Source organism: Desmodus rotundus, chromosome 3 (genome assembly GCF_022682495.2).
Source record: "Desmodus rotundus isolate HL8 chromosome 3, HLdesRot8A.1, whole genome shotgun sequence".
Lineage (NCBI taxonomy): Eukaryota > Metazoa > Chordata > Mammalia > Chiroptera > Phyllostomidae > Desmodus > Desmodus rotundus.
In genome coordinates this window covers 68,564,281-68,585,866 of record NC_071389.1, presented here as the reverse complement: position 1 = coordinate 68,585,866, position 21,586 = coordinate 68,564,281, and the positions used below count along the sequence as shown (strand labels likewise).

The 21,586-nt window shown below is 37.7% G+C and overlaps 1 protein-coding gene and 1 pseudogene across 1 annotated transcript in view; one reads left to right on the top strand and one right to left on the bottom strand.

The window, feature by feature from the left end:
• The window catches only part of CCDC18 (coiled-coil domain containing 18), a 111,181-nt gene that overhangs the window by 42,457 nt on the left and 47,138 nt on the right, over positions 1 to 21,586 (bottom strand). Inside the window, exons 20-23 of the mRNA XM_045199515.2 lie at positions 19,331 to 19,473; positions 9,887 to 10,050; positions 9,450 to 9,663; positions 4,971 to 5,070 (exon numbers count right to left, since the gene is read on the bottom strand). Of these exons, the coding sequence (XP_045055450.2) occupies positions 4,971 to 5,070; positions 9,450 to 9,663; positions 9,887 to 10,050; positions 19,331 to 19,473 (621 nt within the window). The remainder of the gene's footprint in view (positions 1 to 4,970; positions 5,071 to 9,449; positions 9,664 to 9,886; positions 10,051 to 19,330; positions 19,474 to 21,586) is intronic.
• Positions 8,096 to 8,611, top strand: LOC112309278 (large ribosomal subunit protein eL21-like; annotated as a pseudogene).

Below are 21,586 nucleotides of genomic sequence, written 5' to 3'. Positions count from 1 at the left end.
GATTAGAGTTACAGCTTGGCTTCACCTGGGAACCTCCAAGCTTAGCACAAGCAGCACCATCTGGATTGCTTCTCAGGCAGGGTGTCCTGGGAAAAACACAGGTGGGGTCTGACCTTGGTCTACACCACCCAGGAAACCCCAAAGACAAGGAACCCAGCGGACAGCTACAGACCATGTTGGAACAGCACAACCCTGCCCCTGCATAGCTGATCCTTCACAGAGGGTGGAGGTTGGTGGTCAGTGGTCACAGCCAGTCCTTGCAGCTGGCTGGCCTGGGTAAAACTCTCCCATTGGCCTGCCAACAGTAACCAAGGCTCCAGTACAAGAGGAGGGTATACTCACCCCACAAAAAGGATGCACCTCAAGTACCCAGCTTGGGTGACAGGAGAGACTGTGCCACTGGACCCTACAGGACACCTACTACATTAGGCCACACTACCAAGAAATGGAGTTAAAGCAGCTCTACCTAATACATAGAGAAAAAATGCAGGCAGGCTGCCAAAATGAGGAGACAAAGAAACATGGCCCAAATGAAAGAACAGATCAAAACTCCAGAAAAAGAGTTAAACAAAATGAAGATAAGCAATCTAACAGATGCACAGTTCAAAACACTGGTTATAAGGATGCTCAAGGAACGTCGTGAAGACCTCAACAGCATAAAAGAGATCTAGTTAGAAATAAATACACTTATTAAAATAAAGAAGAATTTACAGGGAAACAACAGCAAAATGGGTATAGCTGGGGATCAAATCAATGATTTGGAATATAAGGAAGCAAAAAACCACCATGCAGAACAAGAAGAAAAAAAGAATCCAAAACAATGAGGATAGTACAAACAGCCTCTGGGACAACTTTAAGAGGTCCAGTATTCGCCTCATAGGGGTGCCAGAAGGAGAAGAGAAAGAGCAAGAAATTGGAAATCTATCTCAAAAAATAGTGAAAGTAATCTTCTCTAAGCAGAGTCCCAATTATAAAGAATGCAAAAATGTAAAAAGGCCCACTCCAAGACATCATTATTAAAAGGCCAAAGGTTAAAGAGAGACTCTTAATAGCAAGAGAAAAGAAGTTACCGGAAGGTTGCCAGATGGGAGGGGAAAGGGGGATTATGGGTGAAGAGGTAAGAGGATTAAGAAGTACAAATAGGTAGTTACAGAATAGCTATGGGGGTATAAAGTACAGTATATGAAATGGAGTAGCCAAAGAACTTATCTGTATGACCCATGGACATGAGCAATGGTCAGGGGATTGCCTGAGGGAGGAGGGGTTGCTGGGTGGAGGGCACAAATGGGGAAAAATCAAGACAACTATAATAGCGTAATGAATAAAATATAATTGTATAAAAAACTAGACGACCTTGAATGGTGTGGCTCAGTGGACTGAGTGCCCACCTATGAATCAAAGGGTTGCTGGTTCAATTCCCAGTCAGGGCATATGCCTGGGTTGCTGGCCAGGTCCCCAGTGGGGGCATGTGAGGGGCAACCACACATTGATATTTCTCTCCCCCTCTTTCACTCCTCCTTCCCCTCTCTCTAAAAAATAAATAAAATATTAAAAAAAACTAGATGAAAAAGAACCATTACTTGAAAGACACATACTGCCAAAACTCACACAAGAAGAAATAGACAATCTATTAAAGATACTGAATCAATAATTAATAACTTTTCAAAACAAAGCACCAGGCCCAGATGGCTTCACTACTATGTATGAATTCTATCATATATTTAAGGAAGAAATTGTAATAACCCCCTACAATCTTGTTCAGAGACAGAAGCAAAGGAATTACTTCCTAAATCATTCTGCAAGGCCAGGATTACCCTAATGCAAAAAAAAGACAAAGACATTATTAGGAGAGAAAATTACAGACCAACATTTTTCATAAACATAATTGTAAAATTCTCAACATAATATTACCAAATCACAGCCAACAAAGTATAAGAAGAAATATATACCCCAGCAAGTGGGATTTATTCTATATATCAAAAGCTGGTTCAAAATTTGAAAATCATTTAATGTAATCTATGACATCAACAGGCTAAATAAGTATTTGACAAAATTCAATACCCAATCATGGTAAGAATTTCTGGTAAACTAGAAAGAGAATAACTTCCTCAACTTGATAAAACAAATCTACAAAACAAAAACAACAGCTAATATCATACTTAATGGTGAGAAGAACTTTAAGCTTTCCCACTAAGATCAAATACAAGGCAAAATTATTCCCTATGACCAGTCTTCTCAACATTGTACTAGAAATCTTAGCTAATGCAATAAGAGAAGTAAAGGAAATACAAGGTATACATATTGGGAAGGAAGACACAAAACTGTGTTTGCAAAGAACATGATCATCTAGGTAGAAAAATCCAAAAGATTTAACAAAAAGTTTCTGGAACTCCTAAGCAATTATAGCAGGGTTTAGGGCAGAAAATTACTACACTAAAGCCAATTGTTGTCCTATAAACTAACAATGAACATGAGGAATTTGTAATTGTACTAACAACCCCACGAAGAACTGCTTAGGGGACAACAGCAATTTAAAAACAGAAAACAACCAGAACTGAAAGAAAATTGAACTGAATGGAAGTCCAACAACCAAAGAGATAAAGAAGAAACATTCATCCAGACCAGTAGGAGGAGCAGAGACAGGCAGCAGGGGCGGAGAGAACTCTGCGCCAGGCAGCGACTGGCGGACCCAGCAAATTGGCGGATTGTGGAACGGGGCAGGCCAGGCTGCAGCTAGCAGACCCCACAAGGTGGTGGCTGGCAGACCCTGCAGCCCCACATTTGCACATAGATAAACTGGGAGGAATGGCGGGGGAGCAAAGCAGACTGCGCAACCCAGGGCTCCAGCTTGGGGAAATAAAGCCTCAAACTGCTGATTGAAAACACCCATGGGGGTTGAGGCGGTAGCAGGAGAAACTCCCAGCCTCACAGGAGAGGTCGTCGGAGAGACCCACAGGGGCCTGGAGCGTGCACAAGCCCACCCACTCGGGAATCAGCACCTGAGGGGCCCAAATTGATTGTGGGAAGCAGAGGGAGTGACTAAAATCCGGCAGAGTGTGGAGCAAGTGCCATTGCTCCCTCTCAGCCCCTCCCCCACATACAACATCACAGCGCAGTTACCAGCGTTACCCTGCCCCGGGGAACACCTAAGGCTCCACCCTTACTATGTAACAGGCACGCCAAGATTAAAAAAAAAAAAAAATGGCCCAAATGAAAGAACAGATCAAAACACCAGAAAAAATACAACTAAGCAACGAAGAGAGAGCCAACCTATCAGATGCACAGTTCAAAACGTTGGTAATAAGGAAGCTACAGAATTGGTTGAATTTGGTTGCAAATTAGATGAAAAAATGAAGGCTATGCTAAGAGAGACAAAGGAAAATGTACAGGGAACCAATAGTGATGCGAAGGAAACTGGGACTCAAATCAATGGTGTGGACCAGAAGGAAGAAAGAAACATCCAACCAGAAAAGAATGAAGAAACAAGAATTCAGAAAAATGAGGAGAGGCTTAGGAACCTCCAGGACATCTTGAAACGTTCCAACATCCAAATTATAGGGGTACCAGAAGGAGGAGAAGAGGAACAAAAAACTGAAAACTTATTTGAACAAATCATGAAGGAGAACCTTCCTAATCTGGCAAAGGAAATAGACTTCCAGGAAGTCCAGGAAGCTCAGAGTCCCAAAGAAGCTGGACCCAAGGAGGAATACAACAAGGCACATCCTAATTACGTTAGCCAAGATGAAACAGAAGGAGAGAATCTTAGAAGCAGCAAGAGAAAAGGACACAGTTACCTACAAAGAAGTTCCCATAAGACTGTCAGCTGATTTCTCAAAAGAGACCTTATAGGCAAGAAGGGGCTGGCAAGAAGTATTCCAAGTCATGAAAGGCAAGGACCTATATCCAAGATTACTGTATCCAGCAAAGCTATTATTTAGAATGGAAGGGCAGATAAAGTGCTTCTCAGATAAGGTCAAGTTAAAGAAGTTCATCATCACCAAGCCCTTATTATATGGAATGTTAAAGGGATTAATCTAAGAAAAAGAAGATCAAAACTATGAACAGTAAAAATGACAGCAAACTCACAGTTATTAACAACCACACCGAAAACAAAAACAAAAGCAAACTAAGCAAACAACTAGAACAGGAACAGAACCACAGAAATGGAGATCACATGGAGGGTTATCAACAGGGGAGTGGGAAGGGGAGAGAGGGGGAAAAGGTAGAGGGAGTAAGTAGCATAAATGGTAGGTAGAAAATAGATAGGGGGAGGGTAAGAATAGTATAGGAAATGTAGAAGCCAAAGAATTTATATGTATGACCCATGGACATGAACTATAGGGGGGGAAAGTGGGGGGGGGGGGCAGGATGGAGTGGAGTGAAGAGGGGGAAGTGGGATAACTGTAATAGCATAATCAATAAATATATTAAAAAAAATAGAATGGAAGGGCAGATAAAGTGCTTCCCAGATAACCTCAAGTTAAAGGAGTTCATCATCACCAAGCCCTTAATACAGGAAATGTTAAAGGGACTTATCTAAGAAAAAGATGATGATCAAAAATATGAACAGTAAAGTGACAACAATCTCACAGCTATCAACAGCTGGACCTAAAAAACAAAAATAAAAACTAAGCAAACAACTAGAACAGGAACAGAATTACAGAAGTGAAGATCACATGGAGGGTTATCAGTGGGGAGGGGGAGGGGGAAGAATGGGGGAAAAGGCACAGGGAATAAGAAGCATAATTGTTTTGTACAAAATAGACACGGAGAGGTAAGAACAGTATGGTAAACAGAGAAGCCAAAGAACTTATATGTACGACCCATGGACATGAACTAAGGGAGGGGGTAATGCTGGTGGGAGGGGTGGTGCAGGGTGGAGGGGAATAAAATGGAGAAAAAATGGGACAACTATAATAGCATAATCAATAAAAGATATTTAAAATATATATACAATTAATAAAACCAACTTGAGCAGCTCTTTGCTTTAGCTCCCAATTTCTCTCCTTAAGTGCCTGATCCATTTCAAGGAGTTCTTGCTTTTTGTCTTCAATCTCCATCTTGCATTCTCTGAAATTTATCAAAGAAAAGATCAAAGCATATATCAGAAATATTATAATTGTTAAAAATTAAGTTAACTGAGTTAACTTGTATAAGTTAAAAGTGATTGGATATATGCAATTATTTCAAATTGAAAGGGCTCAAATTAAAGTAATAATGTGTAAGAAAAATGCTTGAGATCAATATAATTAGTTTAATAGAGTATCCTGCAAAAGGTAACAAACTCTACTGTTGTAGACAACTTAAGCTAAGTGTTAAAGTACTCCCAGGAAATAAGACTGAACTATAAGAACTGAAAATACATACCCATATTTTTTCACCTCCCGATGAAGGGAATGTTTGAAAGTCTTTTCTATATAATAGCTGTGAGTTTATTATAATTGAATGAAGCATTTATCTTGAGGTTGGTATCCCTGATACCCACAGCTCAGTAAATGACTGTTGTATTTCTCATGGAAATTTTACTCAAAATGATGCCTTACATATAGTAATGTAATGAAGTCTACTATAGAAATATTTTTATAAATAGAAATAAATATATTTCATATAAATTTATTTTATATAGATTTTATAAATTCCCATCCTCCTAAAACTCTTACATACAATTTCACATTATAAAAATGCTTAGTACTAACATTAAGACTTCTACTACTCTGAAGCCTGTTGTGATCAGAGAATTTTAATTTGAACTCTAAGTTCTGATATGACAAAGCCTGAGAATGGTGTGCTGATCTTGAAAATCTTCAAATGATTTTCCAGTCTTAAATATGAAACAATACTAAATAAAGGTACTAATTTAAAAAAATAGACTCTGAACTTCTTTAATGAGCTGTTTATTATTCTAAGTTAAAATTTATAAAATATAAGACAATATTCTAAATGTGATATGAAATTAATTCTAAAGATGACTGTAACTGCTCTCTATGCAAATAAATGAGTTTCTAAAATTAAGCTATTAGCTAGAACTTCAGATTTCATTTTTATGTTTTTCATCCAATCATTCACTCAACCATTTACCAAGTATTTATTGGATGCTTCCCCTATGTTGGGGTTCTATGTACTGTGGACTTCATAGTCAACAAGATAGATGTCCTTCATCACATTGATCTTGAGAAATAATAAATAATAAACAACTCAACAAGAAAAATACAAATCCCAATACAAAGTGCTATGTTAGGGCATTAAATAGTAACAAAATAGTGACTGGATGGCGACTTTGAAGTAGGTGGTCAGGGAAGGGCCCTCTGAGGTAATGTGAAGGGCAAGAAGCTAGCCATACAATCATTCTTTTCAGGCCACAGAAACAGCTATGGCAAAGTAGGAGGGTGGGGGAAAAACTTGGGAAGTTTTAAGTAAAATAAAAAGGCCAAGCCCTGGTTGGTATGGCTCAGATAGTTGGAGTTCTGTCCCATAAAACCAAAAGTTCGCAGGCTCGATATCCGGTCAAGGCACATACCTAGGCTGCAGATTCAGTCCCTGGTCAGGACGTGTGTGGAAAGCAATCTATCAATGTTTCTCTCACATCAATGTTTCTCTCTCTCTCTCTCTCTCCCCCCCCTTCCCTCTCTCTCTGGAATCAATAAATATATCCTCAGGTGAGGATTAAAAATACTAATAATATTATAAATAAGTAAATAAATAAATAGGCCAGGAAGAGAACAGTATGAAATGAGGCCAGAGAAGTAGACAGGAACATTGTCATATAAGGTTTTGTATTCTAGAAGTAAGGACCTTGAATTTTTTAAAAATGATGCATACAAGATTTACCCTTTTAACCACTTTAAAGTAAACAATTCGGTTACATTAAGTACATTTACAATGTTGTTACCATCAGCACTATCTATTTCTAATACTACGTCATTGCTTCAAATGAAAATTCCGTATCTATTTGTACTTATTTTCTATTTCCCCTCCCCCTAGTTCCTGGCAACCACTAATCTGCCTTGATCACTATAGATTTGTGAATTCTTGATATTTCACATAAATGGAATTATGCAATATGCATCTGGTTTCTTTCAGTCAGCATAATGTTTTCAAGGTTCATCCATGTTGTAGCATGTATCAGTACTTTGTTTTCATGGCTGAATATATCCCTTACATGATATAACACGTTGTGTTTATCCACTCAACTATTAATAAACATTTGGGCTGTTTCCACTTAGTAGCTATTGTGAAGAACTGCTATGAACATTGTGTAAAATTTTTGTTTGAACACCTGTTTTCAATTATTTTTAGATACATATCTAAGGGTGAAATTGCTAAGTTATATAATAATTCTATGTTTAACTTATTAAGGAACTGCCAAACTGTTTTGTGCAGCAGCTATACCATTTTAGTTTCCCACTAGCAATGTGTGAGAGTTTTAATTTCCCACCCTCTTTCTAATACTTGTTGTTTTCTGTTCTGGTTTTTGTTTGTTTGTTTTTAATATGGCCATTCATACATCATCATGTACGTGGTATCTCATTGTGGTTTTAATTTGTATTTCCCAAGTAGCTTGGGTGCTACTGCACCTTTTGGAAAGCCACGAGAAGGTTTAAGTAGGGGAGTAATATGATCTGATTGATGCATTAAATCATAAACTTAAATCCATTCTGAGAAGAATGGATTGTGGGGAGGGTCAAGAATTTAAACTGGGAAACCAGTTGGGAAGTCACAGAAACAGACCAGGTGAGAGACGATGACTTCTGCTAAGGTGGTAATAGAAAAGAGGCTAAGAAATCAATGGATTTCAGAATATATTGTGGAAATAGAGTTGACATGACTAATAGATTAAATTTTATTAAAAAGGAGGGCAAGTGATAAAATAATCATAGATTTCTGATTAAAGCTATTATATGATACTGAGAGAGGAAGAGTAGGGAAAAAAATGAGTTCTGTTTTGGCCAAGATTAAGAAGCCTCTGAAAAATATCAAAGTGGAGATAGCAAGTCATTAGATATTTGAGTCTGGAGTTTGGGGAATAGGTTACTACTGGAGATTGGGGTTTGAAAGTCTGACACATACTATTTAAAGTTACATGAAACTGCTTTCCAGCCTGAACCGCCATCTTCCAGTAATTTGCCAAAATGACTAACACAAAGGGAAAGAGGAGAGGTACCTGTTATATGTTCTCTAGGCCTTTTAGAAAACATGGAGTTGTTCTTTTGGCTACATACATGTGAATCTACAAGAAAGGTGATACTGTAGATAACAAGGGAATGCGCACTGTTCAGAAAGGAATGCCCCACAAATGTTACCATGGAAAAACTGGAAGAGTCTACAATGTTACCCAGTATCTGGTGGGCATTTTCGTAAACAAACAAGTTAAGGGCAAGATTCTTGCCAAGAGAATTAATGTACGAATTGAGCATATTAAGCACTCAAAGAGTTGAGACAGCTTCCTGAAATGTGTGAAGGAAAATGATCAAAAAAAGAAGGAAGCCAAAGACAAAGGTACCTGGGTTCAACTGAAGTGGCAGCCTGCTCCACGCAGAGAAGCACACTTTGTGAGAACTAATGGAAAGGAACCTGAGCTGTTGGAACCATTCCCTATGAATTCATGGCATGATAAGTGTGAAAAAAAACAAAAAACTTCTATACTGATAAAAATAATAATAATAATAATAATAAAGTTACATGAAATTTACTAAAAATGATTTTGTGGGTAGAAAAGAGAAAGGGGCCCTACAATAAATCATGAGACACATTTAAGTTTTGGGGTCATCTTACTGCTCTCTACCCTGTTCTTTCATTCAACATTTCACATCCTGGATTGGAATTCTGTTTTCCTTTTCAGAATCTATTTCCCACCCTTTGGATCTGGTCTGGTCTTAATTCCCACTCACCATAGATGTGGTGAACTTAGCTGCTAACCTAAGAACTTAGATTTTAGAGTTGGACAGACTTGTGTTTAATTCTCTTTTCTGAACACTCTATCTTCTTTGGGTATTTTACTTAACTTTCTAAAACCTCAGTTTTCTCAAGGGTAAAAAGGTGATATATGTACCCGATAGGTATATTGTAAAGAAATGAGTAAGATCATATATGAAGTCACTGGAGTAGTACTGGCACAAATAACAGCTTAATACAAAGAACAATACTGTTATTAATATTGCTTTGCTGTTAAACACTGCTGTATGCTGGTTCAATCATTTTTTACCACTATGGAATATAGGAGTGGGCCAGTGTAAAATGGTCCAAAGGCTAAAGATAAAATATTAGCTAACAGCAATTACTGCATTTATTAGGTGGAGCATGGGTTAGGGTGACCAGCAAGAGCCACAGTGAACCAAGAGAAGTTTAGACATCTAGAATTCAACAACAAACTTCACTGTATGACCCAAGGATTCAGAATAATAAAGTGAAATACTTGTAATTGTGATATCATTTCTTTGTATTTAACTCACCTAAGTTCAGCTGTGAGATCCTTTATAGTGGTGTATTTTTCCTCTAATGATAATTGAGCCTTCTGTAGCACATCTCTCAACTCTTGGAGTTGTCTTAAAGTACTTTTTAATTCTCCATGAGCATTTTGTAGTTCAGCCTCTAGTACTTCCCGTTTCTGCAAGGTTTCTGTTAGTTCAGTTTCAGTGTGGTGCTGTAACTTTTCTAACTCCTTAACTGTTAAGACAAGAGAATAATTTTGGAACTATATATACATCATTTATTAATAAGAAATTTGTAAATAATTATAATTAAGAATATTCAATTTTATTTATCTATCAGAGGCAAGATATTGACTATTCATTGTCCCTTTCAACTCCACCATCCCAAATTCTTACTTTAGTCCACTTCTTTAAATATAAATATGAAGGCAGTTAAGCTCAGTGAACCTGTTGCTTACCAGCATTTGTTTTCTTCTCTAGTTCTGTCCTTGTCTGTTCTAGGATCATGTCTAACTGAGAGATATGCATTGCTTTATTTTCTCCATCTCGTTTTAGGTGCATTATTTCTTTTTCCATTTTAGACAGCTCTTCTTTGTACTGATCCATCTCAAGTTTTACTTGCCTAATCAAAAATCAAAAATAAAAAATAATAATTCAGAAACTTAACCAACTGATTTGTCTCTAACAAAGACTTCTAGTTATATAAGGGCAAATATCAACAAAATGTCTAGTCAGAATCTTAAATCACTTATTATATAGTTACATGTTCTACTTAAAGATTGTAATTCTGCACCAATTACATACCACTAAATACAAATGTACTAACTAGCAATATTCAGCAAGGTTACCATTCTTTATTTCTCTTTTTAATCTTCACTGAGGACATACCTGTTGATTTCAGAGAGAAGGGAAACAAGGGAGAGAGATAGAGAAAAAAAAACATGAATGAATGCTTATCCCACGTGCACAGCCTGACCATGGACCAAACCAAAACCTGGGTATGTCCACTGACCCGGAATGGAACCCGCGATCCTTTGGTTTACAAAACACTGCTCGAACCAACTGAACCACACCGGTCAGGGCTACATTCTTTTCAATCTAACTATAATTAACTTTTATAAGCTTCACAGGAATTGAGAACACCCACGGAGAGGTATCTCATTCATCTGTAAATTCTACTATCTGCAACACAAAATAAAGAAGCCAATAATCAAAATATTCGTCATAGACCATACTACTCATAGGAGAGCAAAGTCAGTCATTTTACTCAGATATTTCCTTTTTTAAAGTATATTTTATTGATTATTCTATTACAGAGGTACCATATTTTTCTTTGCTTTATTCCCCTCCGCTCTACACCCCTTCCCTCCAATATCTACCCCCCTTAGTTCATGTCCATGGGTCGTACATATAAGTTCTTTGGCTTCTCCATTTCCTATACTATTCTTAACCTCCCACTGTTTATTTTGTACCTATCAATTATGCTCCTTATTCCCTGTACCTTTTCCCCCGTACTCCTTCCCCCTCCCTGCTGATAACCCTCCATATGATCTCCATTTCTGTGACTCTGTTCCTGTTCAGGTTGTTTGCTTAGTTTTTGTTGCCATTTCTTAGGTTCAGGTGTTCACAGTTGTGAGATTGTCATTTGCTGTTCATAGTTTTGATCTTCTTTTTCTTAGGTAAGTCCCTTTAGCATTTCATATAATAAGGGCTTGGTAAGCACTTCATCTGCCCTTCCACTCTAAATGATTGCTTAGCTGGATAGAGTAATCTTGGATGCAGGTCCTTGCCCTTCCTGACTTTGAATACTTCTTTCCAGCCCCATCTTTCCTGCAAGGTTTCTTTTGAGAAATCAGCTGATAGTCTTATGGGAACTCCTTTGTAGGTACCTGTCTCCTTTTATCTTGCTACTTTCAAGATTCTCTCCCTATGTTTGATCTTGGGTAACTTAATTATGATGTGCCTTGGTATGTGCTTCCTTGGGTCCAACTTCTTTGGGACTCTCTAAGCTTTCTGGACTTCCTGGAAGTCTATTTCCTTTTCCAGATTAGGGTAGTTCTCCTTCATTATTTTTTTGAGTATGTTTTCAATATCTTGCTCTTCCTCTTCTCCTTCTGGCACCCCTATGATTCAGATGTTGGAACATTTAAAGTTGTCCAAGAGGTTAGAGAACCAAGATGGCGGCATAGGTAGACACACTGCGCCTCCTCGCACAACCAGAACTGACAGAAAATCGAACAGCAAAGAAGTCTGACATCAAGGAAATAAAACATAAACATTCATCCAGACTGGTAGGAGGGGCGGAGACGGGCACCGGGGTGGAGAGGACTCGCGTGGCTGTGGCGGGACCAAGACTGGCAGAGTGTGGGACGAACGGCACAGGCAGCCAGAGCACTAGCAGACCCTGCGGCCCCACATTCACACAGATAAACCGAGAGGGCCGGACTCAGAGGAGAACGGGGCAGGCAGAGCAGTGGGTAGCACCCGGCAGCCCCACATTCGCACACAGATAAACTGGACAAAGGCGGGGAATGAGTGAAGCAGACCGTGCAACCCAGGGCTCCAGCTCGGGTAAATAAAAGCCTCAAACCTCTGATTGAAAGCGCCCGTGGGGGTTGGGGCAGCAGCAGGAGAGACTCCCAGCCTCACGGGAGAGGTCGTTGGAGAGACCCACAGGGGCCTAGAGTGTGCACAGGCCCACCCGCTCGGGAGCCAGCACCAGAGGGGCCCAGTTTGATTGTGGTTGTTGGAGTGGAGGATTGAAGTCCAGAGGAGAGGAAGGCGGGCGCCATTGCTCCCTCTCAGCCCCTCCCCCACGTACAGCGTCACAGTGCAGCGACCAGTGTTACCCCGCCCTGGTGAACACCCAAGGCTCTGCCCCTTAAAGTAACAGACACGCCAAGACAAAAAAAAAAAAAAAGGCCCAAATGACAGAACACTTCAAAGCTCCAGAAAAAATACAACTAAGCGAGGAAGAGATAGCCAACCTATCAGATGCACAGTTCAAAACACTGGTTATCAAGATGCTCACAGAATTGGTTGAATCTGTTCGAAAACCAGACGAAAAAATGAAGCCTATGCTAAGAGAAACAAAGGAAAATGTACAGGGAACCAACAGTGATGCAAAGGAAACTGGGACTCAAATCAACAGTGTGGACCAGAAGGAAGAAAGAAACATCCAACCAGAAAAGAATGAAGAAACAAGAACTCGGAAAAATGAGGAGAGGCTTAGGAACCTCCAGGACACCTTGAAACATTCCAACATCCGAATGATAGGGGTGTCAGAAGGAGAAAAGGAAGAACAAAAAATTGAAAACTTATTTGAACAAATAATGAAGGAGAACTTCCCTCATCTGGCAAAGGAAATAGACTTTCGGGAAGTCCAGGAAGCTCAGAGAGTCCCAAAGAAGCTGGACCCAAGGAGGAACACACCAAGGCACATCATAATTATATTACCCAAGATTAAACACAAGGACCTACATCCAAGATTACTGTATCCAGCAAAGCTATCATTTAGAATGGAAGGGAAGATAAAGTGCTTCTCAGATAAGGTCAAAATAAAGAAGTTCATCATCACCAAGCCCTTATTATATGAAATGTTAAAGGGATTAATCTAAGAAAAAGAAGATAAAAAATAGGAACAGTAAGAATGACAGCAAACTCATAGTTATTAGCAACCACACCTAAAACAAAAACAAGAGCAAACTAGGCAAACAACTAGAACAGGAACAGAACCATAGAGATGGAGATCACATGGAGGGTTGTCAATAGGGGAGTAGGAGGGGGAGAGGGGGGTAAAGGTACAGAGAATAAGTAGCATAAATGTTAGGTGGAAAATAGACAGGGGGAAGGTAAAAATAGTGTAGGAAATGTAGAAGCCAAAGAACTTGTAAGTATGACCCATGGACATGAACTATAGGGGGGGAATGTGGGGGGGGGTGGGCAGGATGGAGTGGAGTTGGGGGGGAAATGGGACAACTGTAATAACATAATCAATAAATATATTTTTGAAAAAAAAGAAAAAAAAAGAAGAGTGCTTAAGGACAATAAGGTCCCTGGGACCTGTGCGGGGACCAGGGTGGCTGAAGCCCCTGCTCTGGCGCAGGGTCTGCTGAAAAAAAAAAAAAATTATATCTTAATCTGAGAACTTTTTTTCTTGTTACCATTGTCAGTTATAAACAGTAGAACACAAAGCCCTTTTATATACTATGTTTTTATTATCTTGGACGCAGAGGGAGTTTATCAATAAGCCAAATCTGTAGTGTAGTTTAAAAAAAGAAGGGCTACAAATCAACTTTTTCAAACTAAAGTATTCATTTTTTGATATGTACCACCTAACTTTTCACTAGTTTGCAGGTAATTTTAACCTTATTTTACTGGAGTTCACTTTACAACCCTGTTTTTAAATACATTATCATAAAAAAGTTCAAAAAAAAAAGTTGTCCAAGAGGTTCCTAAGCCTCTTGACCTTTTTTTCAATTTGTGTTTCTTCATTCTTTTCTGATTGAATGTTTATTTCTTCCTTCTGGTACAAATCATTGATTTGAGTCTCAGTTTCCTTCCCATCACTGTTGGTTCCCTGTATATTTTTATTTCACTTTGCGGCCAAACTCAATAATTTCTGTGAGTATCCTGATTACCAGTGTTTTGAACTCTGCATCTGATAGGTTGCCTATCTCCTTGTCACTTAGTTCTTTTTCTGGAGTTTTGATCTGTTCTTTCATTTGGGCCATATTTCTTTGTCTCAGGCATCTGTTATGCCGTAAGGGGAGGAGCCTTAGGTATTCACCATACAGGGTCAACCCTCCTCACTGTGTTGTGGTGCTCTATGTGCGGAAGGGAACAGAGAGGGAACAATGCTGCTTGGCTCTCATCCCACTTCCAGTCACTTCCCTCATTTTCCACAAGCAGATTATGCCTTTTCAGGTGCTGATTCCCGGGTGGATGGCCTTTTGTACCTTGTAGGATCCTGTGGGCCTCCCCCAACAGACTCTCCTGTGAGACTGGCAGTTTCTCCCGCCTCTGTATCCCTCACATGTTTTTACAGTCAAAGGTTTTGAGGCTTTATTTCCCCATGCTGGAACCTGGTTTACACTGTTGGTCTGACTCCCCAGTTGTTCCACCTGGTTTATCCACATGTAGATGTGGGACGGCTGGTCCACCAGCTACCACCTTGCCACATGTCCTCTCCACCCCAGCTGCCCATCTCTGCCTCTTCTACCAGTCTGGATGAATGTTTCTTCTTTAACTCTTTGGTTGTCGGACTTTCATACAGTTCAATTTTCTGGCAATTCTGGTTGCTTTTGTTTTTAAATTGGTTGTTGTTGTTCTTTTGGTCATGCAAGGAAGCAAAGTGTTTCTACCTGCGCCTCCATCTTGGCTGAAGTACCTCCTCAGATATTTCTTAATAATGTTTTATTTTTAGTTTTAAAAGGGACTAGAAATTCTTAGACTAGTAAACTTCCTTGCTTTACAGAAGATGAAACTGGAAGATTAAGTACAGTGTCTGAGACAGCAATTTTCAACCTTTTTTCCCCTAATTACTAAGTAATTAGATAAAATTAGTGATTTACTAATTATTAAAATTCTGTGGCACCCCCCAAAATATATTTTTTGCCTGCTTTCACAAAACATATAGGTACAATTTTGATTCATTCACACTGAATGGGTATTATTGTGTTGGCTGCTATCATTTTTTTATTTGACAATCTAAGGGAAAAAAGGTCAGTGCCCTAACAAATAGTCACATATTACATATATTAAAAATCCTGCCACAGCACACTAGTTGAAAATTGATGGTCTAGGATAATACAAATAATTATTAATAGTGAAAATTTATTAACTTTCAGGACGCCCTGGGCTCATTCCACTATGGAAGTTCCAATATTTATTGCTAATCAACATGGGGAGAGGAAGGTTTAAGCCTATCTGTTGGTAATTCCAAAGTGATATTCACTAATTAAACAATTGTTAATGTCATCCACAATGATGGGTAGAGCTGATGTTCCTTTGTATCAGCATTTTTGTTGTTGTAGTTCTTTTGGTCTTTGACATTTTATAAACTGAGTTTGCAAGTGGAAGCATTTATTTTCTAATAAATGCAACTTAGACAAAATTGTATTTTTCAAGATGTTTTTTTCAGTGTCCTTAAGTGAACTTCAGGAAAACTAAAACCACCTTGAAACAATTTGCAAAATTATGAATGCATATGTCTATGTACAGGAAATGATCCATATCCTCAAAATGTCCATGGTCCAACAAGGTTAAGAACTGTTAGATTAGACAAGCACTAATGACCCTTTTACATGTCTAAATTCCTAGGTAAATGACTTTTAACTTGACTAATTTTTTTCTTATGTTAAGAGTGGATAGAAAACATAATTTTAAAAGAATAATTCAAAGAGGTTGGCTTACAGTACCAAGAGGTTACAGCTTATTAGCTAAAAAGTTGGAGAAAATTATTTTTAGAAAATACTCAAAAAGCACAGCTACCTACAAATATTAAGTAAAAAATAAACAGAGCTGTATATTCCTAAAGGTTTCACCTGGTTACTATGGTATAATAACTGATATATGTAATTTTAACCCCAATGCACCCAAATAAGGTAAAAATAAGAAGAAAATACACATTTTGGAAAATTTCTATCAAAAAGCTTTTTGTTTTGTTTTAAAGTTTCCCTACTTGGTAAAGATAAATCCCACATTTATTTCTTTATGAGCAATCATGCATTATTTCCTGATGCTACATAAATGAGGCATTACTATAATATAACAAATATTTAAGGGTTTAAGATTTTAACTATTATATAGATAATCCAATACTAAAAATTTCCCCATAACTTTCAAAATTGTACAAGACTTGAAACCCACAATTTTTTCCAGAAATCATCTTACAGTTGTAGAGTTACTGTGTACATTCAAGCTTGAGATTGGAAACAGGGCCAAAGGAAGGATTTTGCAAAAATACTACTTTTTGCAAAATAATCCTTTTAGAACATAGCTGCTGAACAAATAGCTTCTTCAAATGTAAAAGAAAAGGTTTTCAAATGGCTATAGAGGCAGTTTGAGAAATCTAACAAGTGCCATATGAGCCTCAGCACTAAAAAAACAGGGTTAGGATCATTCATCTGCAGTGACATTTACATATAATACCAGGAGAACATTTTAGTCGTGGTATAACAGGAAAAAAAACCTTGGTTTTAGAGCACATCAAAATTGTGCATCTCATACCTTAACTTCCTTGAGTTTCAGCTTCCTTATTCTAAAAACTGAGAAAGTAAAAACTGATAGGGCTGGTTTTTTAAATCTTTTAAAATAATAGGTTTTATTACAACTGAAGTCATAAATATTCACTACATAATGAGAAGAGGTTGCATTTTTTAAATGGTATTTTATTGTTTATGCTATTACAGTTGTCCCTGCTTTTTCTTCCTTTGCCCCCACTCCACCCAGGCCTGTTCCCTCCCTCAGGCATTTCCTACACAGTTGTCTGTGTCCATGGGTCATGAATATATGTTCTTTGGCTAATCACTTCACCTTCCAGCTTTGGGGAGGGGGAAAAAGGGGAGGGGGTGCTAGTTTATAGGGCTGTTTTGAAGACTGAGTTAATGTGTTTACTTCGCATACTGCCTGGCACACAGAATGTCTTCAATAAATTAGTTTCCTTTCTTTCTATCTGAAGATATTTTAATGCTAAAACAGATCGGAGGAGATACATAAGAGATATACTTTAATATGTTTTGGCAGAGGAAAACAGATTTATAAATTGTAGTTCCAGAAGTAATAGAACAGAGAAAACAGAGAAACTGAGAAAACAATGCTTCTGGAAGAGATTTCCTGGAACTAGGGTACATCCTATAAAGTTTAACTATCTTCCTGTTAGTATTTAGGACTTACTTTTACTACTAAATGTGACTATAGCTATAATCATAATGAGTTTTTGTCTTGAAGTCAAATTGTAGGAGTAAGAAAAGAAAGAAACCATTACTTTAACTTTCTCAGTAAAACAGAAAGCAATACTGGAGAGGTATTGTTGGAATTTTGAAAGAAAAGGCAAAGGTGTATTAAGAGTACTGCCAGGTAGCATTAAGGGAACACTTAAAATTTGAAGTTATGATTTTAAAGTAAGATTGGTCAGCATGGTTAGATTTTTCTCCAGCCTCTGTAAAGATGCAAACATGGTATAGTCTGAGTTGGTTTTTAGGTTGTGTACACAAAGTAAGAGAGAATTGTGGTTATATGCAAAGTAAAGGAACTGTGAACATATACAAATCAGTGATTTTAATGACTAAAGAATTTAAACTAGTTAAAGAGAAAAGAGAGGACATTAGAGAATGAGATAGTGGTGGAATGACAGATTAGAGGTCCTGGTAAGATCAAAGAATTATTGAAACTGGGGTATTAAAAGGGAATGAGAATAATAGGTGGTAGATGCATAGTATTCAGATTATGTTGAAATATAAATGACAAGTTCAAGGGCAAATCATGTGAGTAAGTGGCTGAGGTATCATAAAGATCAAGATCATTAGAAGAGAATTAAAAAAAACCCCACTAGGGTGTCAAAGGGTCAGCTAGATAGATATGCAGTATATTGAAATCTCCAAGAATAATTACAGCAGTGGCTTTAGACAGAGCAACACTAAGTCGGGTGGCCTGTAGTGTCAGCAACAATAAGGGATAATATGATCTGAAGACACGAGGTTCATGGAGTATAGTACACTATTCCACATCTTAGCCCTGTGGTACAAGAACTGTGAAGAAAATTATTTACTTTAGAGGGCTACAGGGAAAGAAGTAATGTCCTCAGGGGAGAGTCAGACTTCTATTACAAGAGAAAAGAAGGAGAGGGTATAGGGGATGTCTCTCAGGATGGATTGTGAATTCCAGTGGACACAGTGGAAGTCTTTCAGAAGGTGGAATGAGGTGAGGGAAGGGAAGAGAATATATGGAGAGGTTAGTATCGGATATGAGGGGTGACCTGAAAATCTATAGCTTCTAGTGGTGTTTTGCATACACAAGGATAAAGTTAGGATGTGACTAATCTTTGAGGAATTAAGGCTATACTAGTTGATAAACACCTGTCAGTAGGAGAAAGATGGTCTAAAGAACTGTAGTCTTAGTTTTAAACACAGGACTCCCTTTTGACCCTGTTGAGAAAGTTGAGGACATCTGGGGAAGCAAGTTTCTACTTAAGGCACAAAGACTTTATCTTTACTCCTATCAGTAGGGGAGAGGATGCCTGGCAACATGTGGCTTTAGTTCAAGTGCATAAGTTAGCTCTTGCCTCCTCTCAGCAGAATAATAGTCTAATTATAAGCATATTATTAATTATGTCAACTTCTGTTGACAAAGTAGAAGAGGTCTGGGAAGGCTGGGTATAGTTTTAAGCTCATGGAGCCCTTTCTTGACTAACTGATACTTAGACCCAGCCCAGCCAAATTAAATCAGAATCTTTAGAGGTGGGACCCAGGTATCAGTATTTTTTATAGCTCCTCAGATGATTTCAATGTTCAGTCAAGGTGGAGAACCACTGCTTTATTCTGTTAAGTTACTCCCTCCCATAAACAATTTGACTGCATTCCTGTATAAGTACATCTTTGCTTGCAACTTTTAATGTTTTCCACAATTTAATTCACTACAACAGTTGCTGAGTGCCTGTGAGGTATAAGGAATTATACTAATTGTTGTGGGAGGACCCTTAAAATAAACCAGATATTATCTTCCTCTTAAGGAACTTACAGTAGGAGGGATATGTGGGAGGTACAAACAAAATGCTATAGGAACACAGACTAGAGAAATTAATCCCTCAAGCAAAAGCTTCACTGAACATTATCTGATACTGAAACTCAGATACTATTAATGTTGAAAGACGAAGACAAATAAAAACTATCATATTCATTTACCTGGCAGTGCCAGTAAGCTCAATAACTTTCTGCTTTTTCAAATCCGCTTCATGTGTGGCTGCATCACATTTCTCCTCCATTTTTCTCAACTTTTCAGCTGAATTTTCCCTTTGTTTTTGAAGCTCTTGTTCCAGTTTTGATACCTTGTAAAGCAGTTTTCAGTAAGTATTTAAAACTCAGTCATAGTTCAACATTCTTCAGAAGAAAAATATTTACTGGTATATAAATTTGTTCCCTAGCTCATCATTTTTCAAGATGTATTACAAAAATCAAAGTATAGACAAAGAATTTCAGCAGGTCTTTGAATAATGTCATTTCATCCAACGTTATTTCATCATAACATTGATGAGTTACATAGGAACCTAACTCTTGTTTATAACAGTTAACCAATGATAAAATTGGTTTCATTATTTGTCATTTCACTTAAAGTCACAGAATTTATCAATAATGTTAAATGAGAACTTATTATAATGTTTTGAAATACTTTTTAAAAGTTTTTAATAATACAGATATTTCATTCATATACATATTTATAAAATGGCCATATCATAACATTAAAATAAGACTTAAAAGAACTGAACAAAATAATGGTAAATATTCTCCTTTTATTATCCCCATTTGAAATGTTTTTTCTTCACAAATTGGCTCATTCATGAAGGATTCCTAGATTCCTATCTACCCTAACATTATAACTTGCTTTTGCTCCCAACATAACTTGCATCTGCTCCTACTCATTCTTCCTTCTGTTCTGCTACAGTAACAGAGGTATTCTTCCTCCTACACAAGTCAAATTACTGCATAGGTACTCTGGATTCAATTCCTATGCACTTCCTCATACTATTGAATATCTCTACTCTCTGCTGTACCTTCAATCTATCTTTCTTCTGGTTTCTTTATATCAGCATGTACACATGTTCAAACTTCCCATCGTAAAAAACTTTCCTTCATACCTCCACCTCCCTCCAAATACTAACCTTTCTTTCCTCCTCTCTGTAGCTCAACTTCTCAAAGTTTTCTATGCCTGTTGCATTTCTCGTTCATTCCTCAACCTGTAGCAATCTACAGAAACTGTGCAATGTCATCAATCACCTCCATGTTGCTAATTCCAATGGATGTTTCTCAACACTCAATTCATTTGACATTTGAAATTGACTGCAGCAGCCCATGACACCAAGTATCATTCCTTACTTCATGAAATACTTACTTTGGCTTCCATGTACCACACCCCTCGGAGATCTGTCCAAGTCAATCTTCTCACCCCTCATTCTATACCCTCTCCCTAGTTAATCTCAGCCACTCCATGTTATCAACGAACATTCACATGACTGGGATCTCAAAGTTAATATGTGGCTAATGACTCTAATATTCTCCCTGTTCTTCTAAAACCTGTCACTGAAGAACTAAATACAGGTTATGAACCATTAACACCAAACCCCCCACTCAAGTTTCAAGAATAAAATTAAAAAGGGAAGTACCTGGGTAAAAACGAAAGGATCCCATGAAAAATCTACCTACTCTCTGCTTAATTAAATAGAACACTTATAAACAGAAAGAATCTAAAGATGAATAATAATATGGAAGAATATGGCATAGAACCTATGCATAACGGAACAGAAATGAAAGCTACAAAAATATTTGCTAAAAAGTTTACAACAAATACTGAAGAAATTTTTAGATATAAACTCCTTTAGACCCTGAAAGAAATTAAAGAGAACACAAAAAATCTCTTAAAATAAAGATCATAAAGAATAAAATTACCAAATGAAAAATACAAATGAACTGGCAGACTTAGGAGGAAAAAAAACAGAAAAAAAACATAAGATCACTAGAGAAATGAAAGCAACTCTAGAGGGAACAAGAATTGTAATCCTGTAAAACCCAGAGTCAACGACAAGAAATCTAGGAACTAGGACTCTCATACAGATGAGATGAAGAAATACTTCAGGATAAGGCTGTATGTACATCAGGCATATCAAGCAATAGGTCTAGACTTTAGCAAAAGGGACAGAGTTATAGGAGTGAGGTCTCTAGAAAAGAAAATGCATAATACCTGCCTGATATGTTTGAATTTACTGACAGGAGATTCTTTAGCTCCATTGGAGAGGTTGAGGATGAATTCAGAATACATAGTAGTGAGATTACACAGAACAATCACTTTCTAATGTATACATTTATGTAAAGTTTGAAAAGAGAGTCAGAACAAAAGGTGTGAAACATCTGCCTGAAGAATGAGATGAATTTAGTCATAAGTGAAAG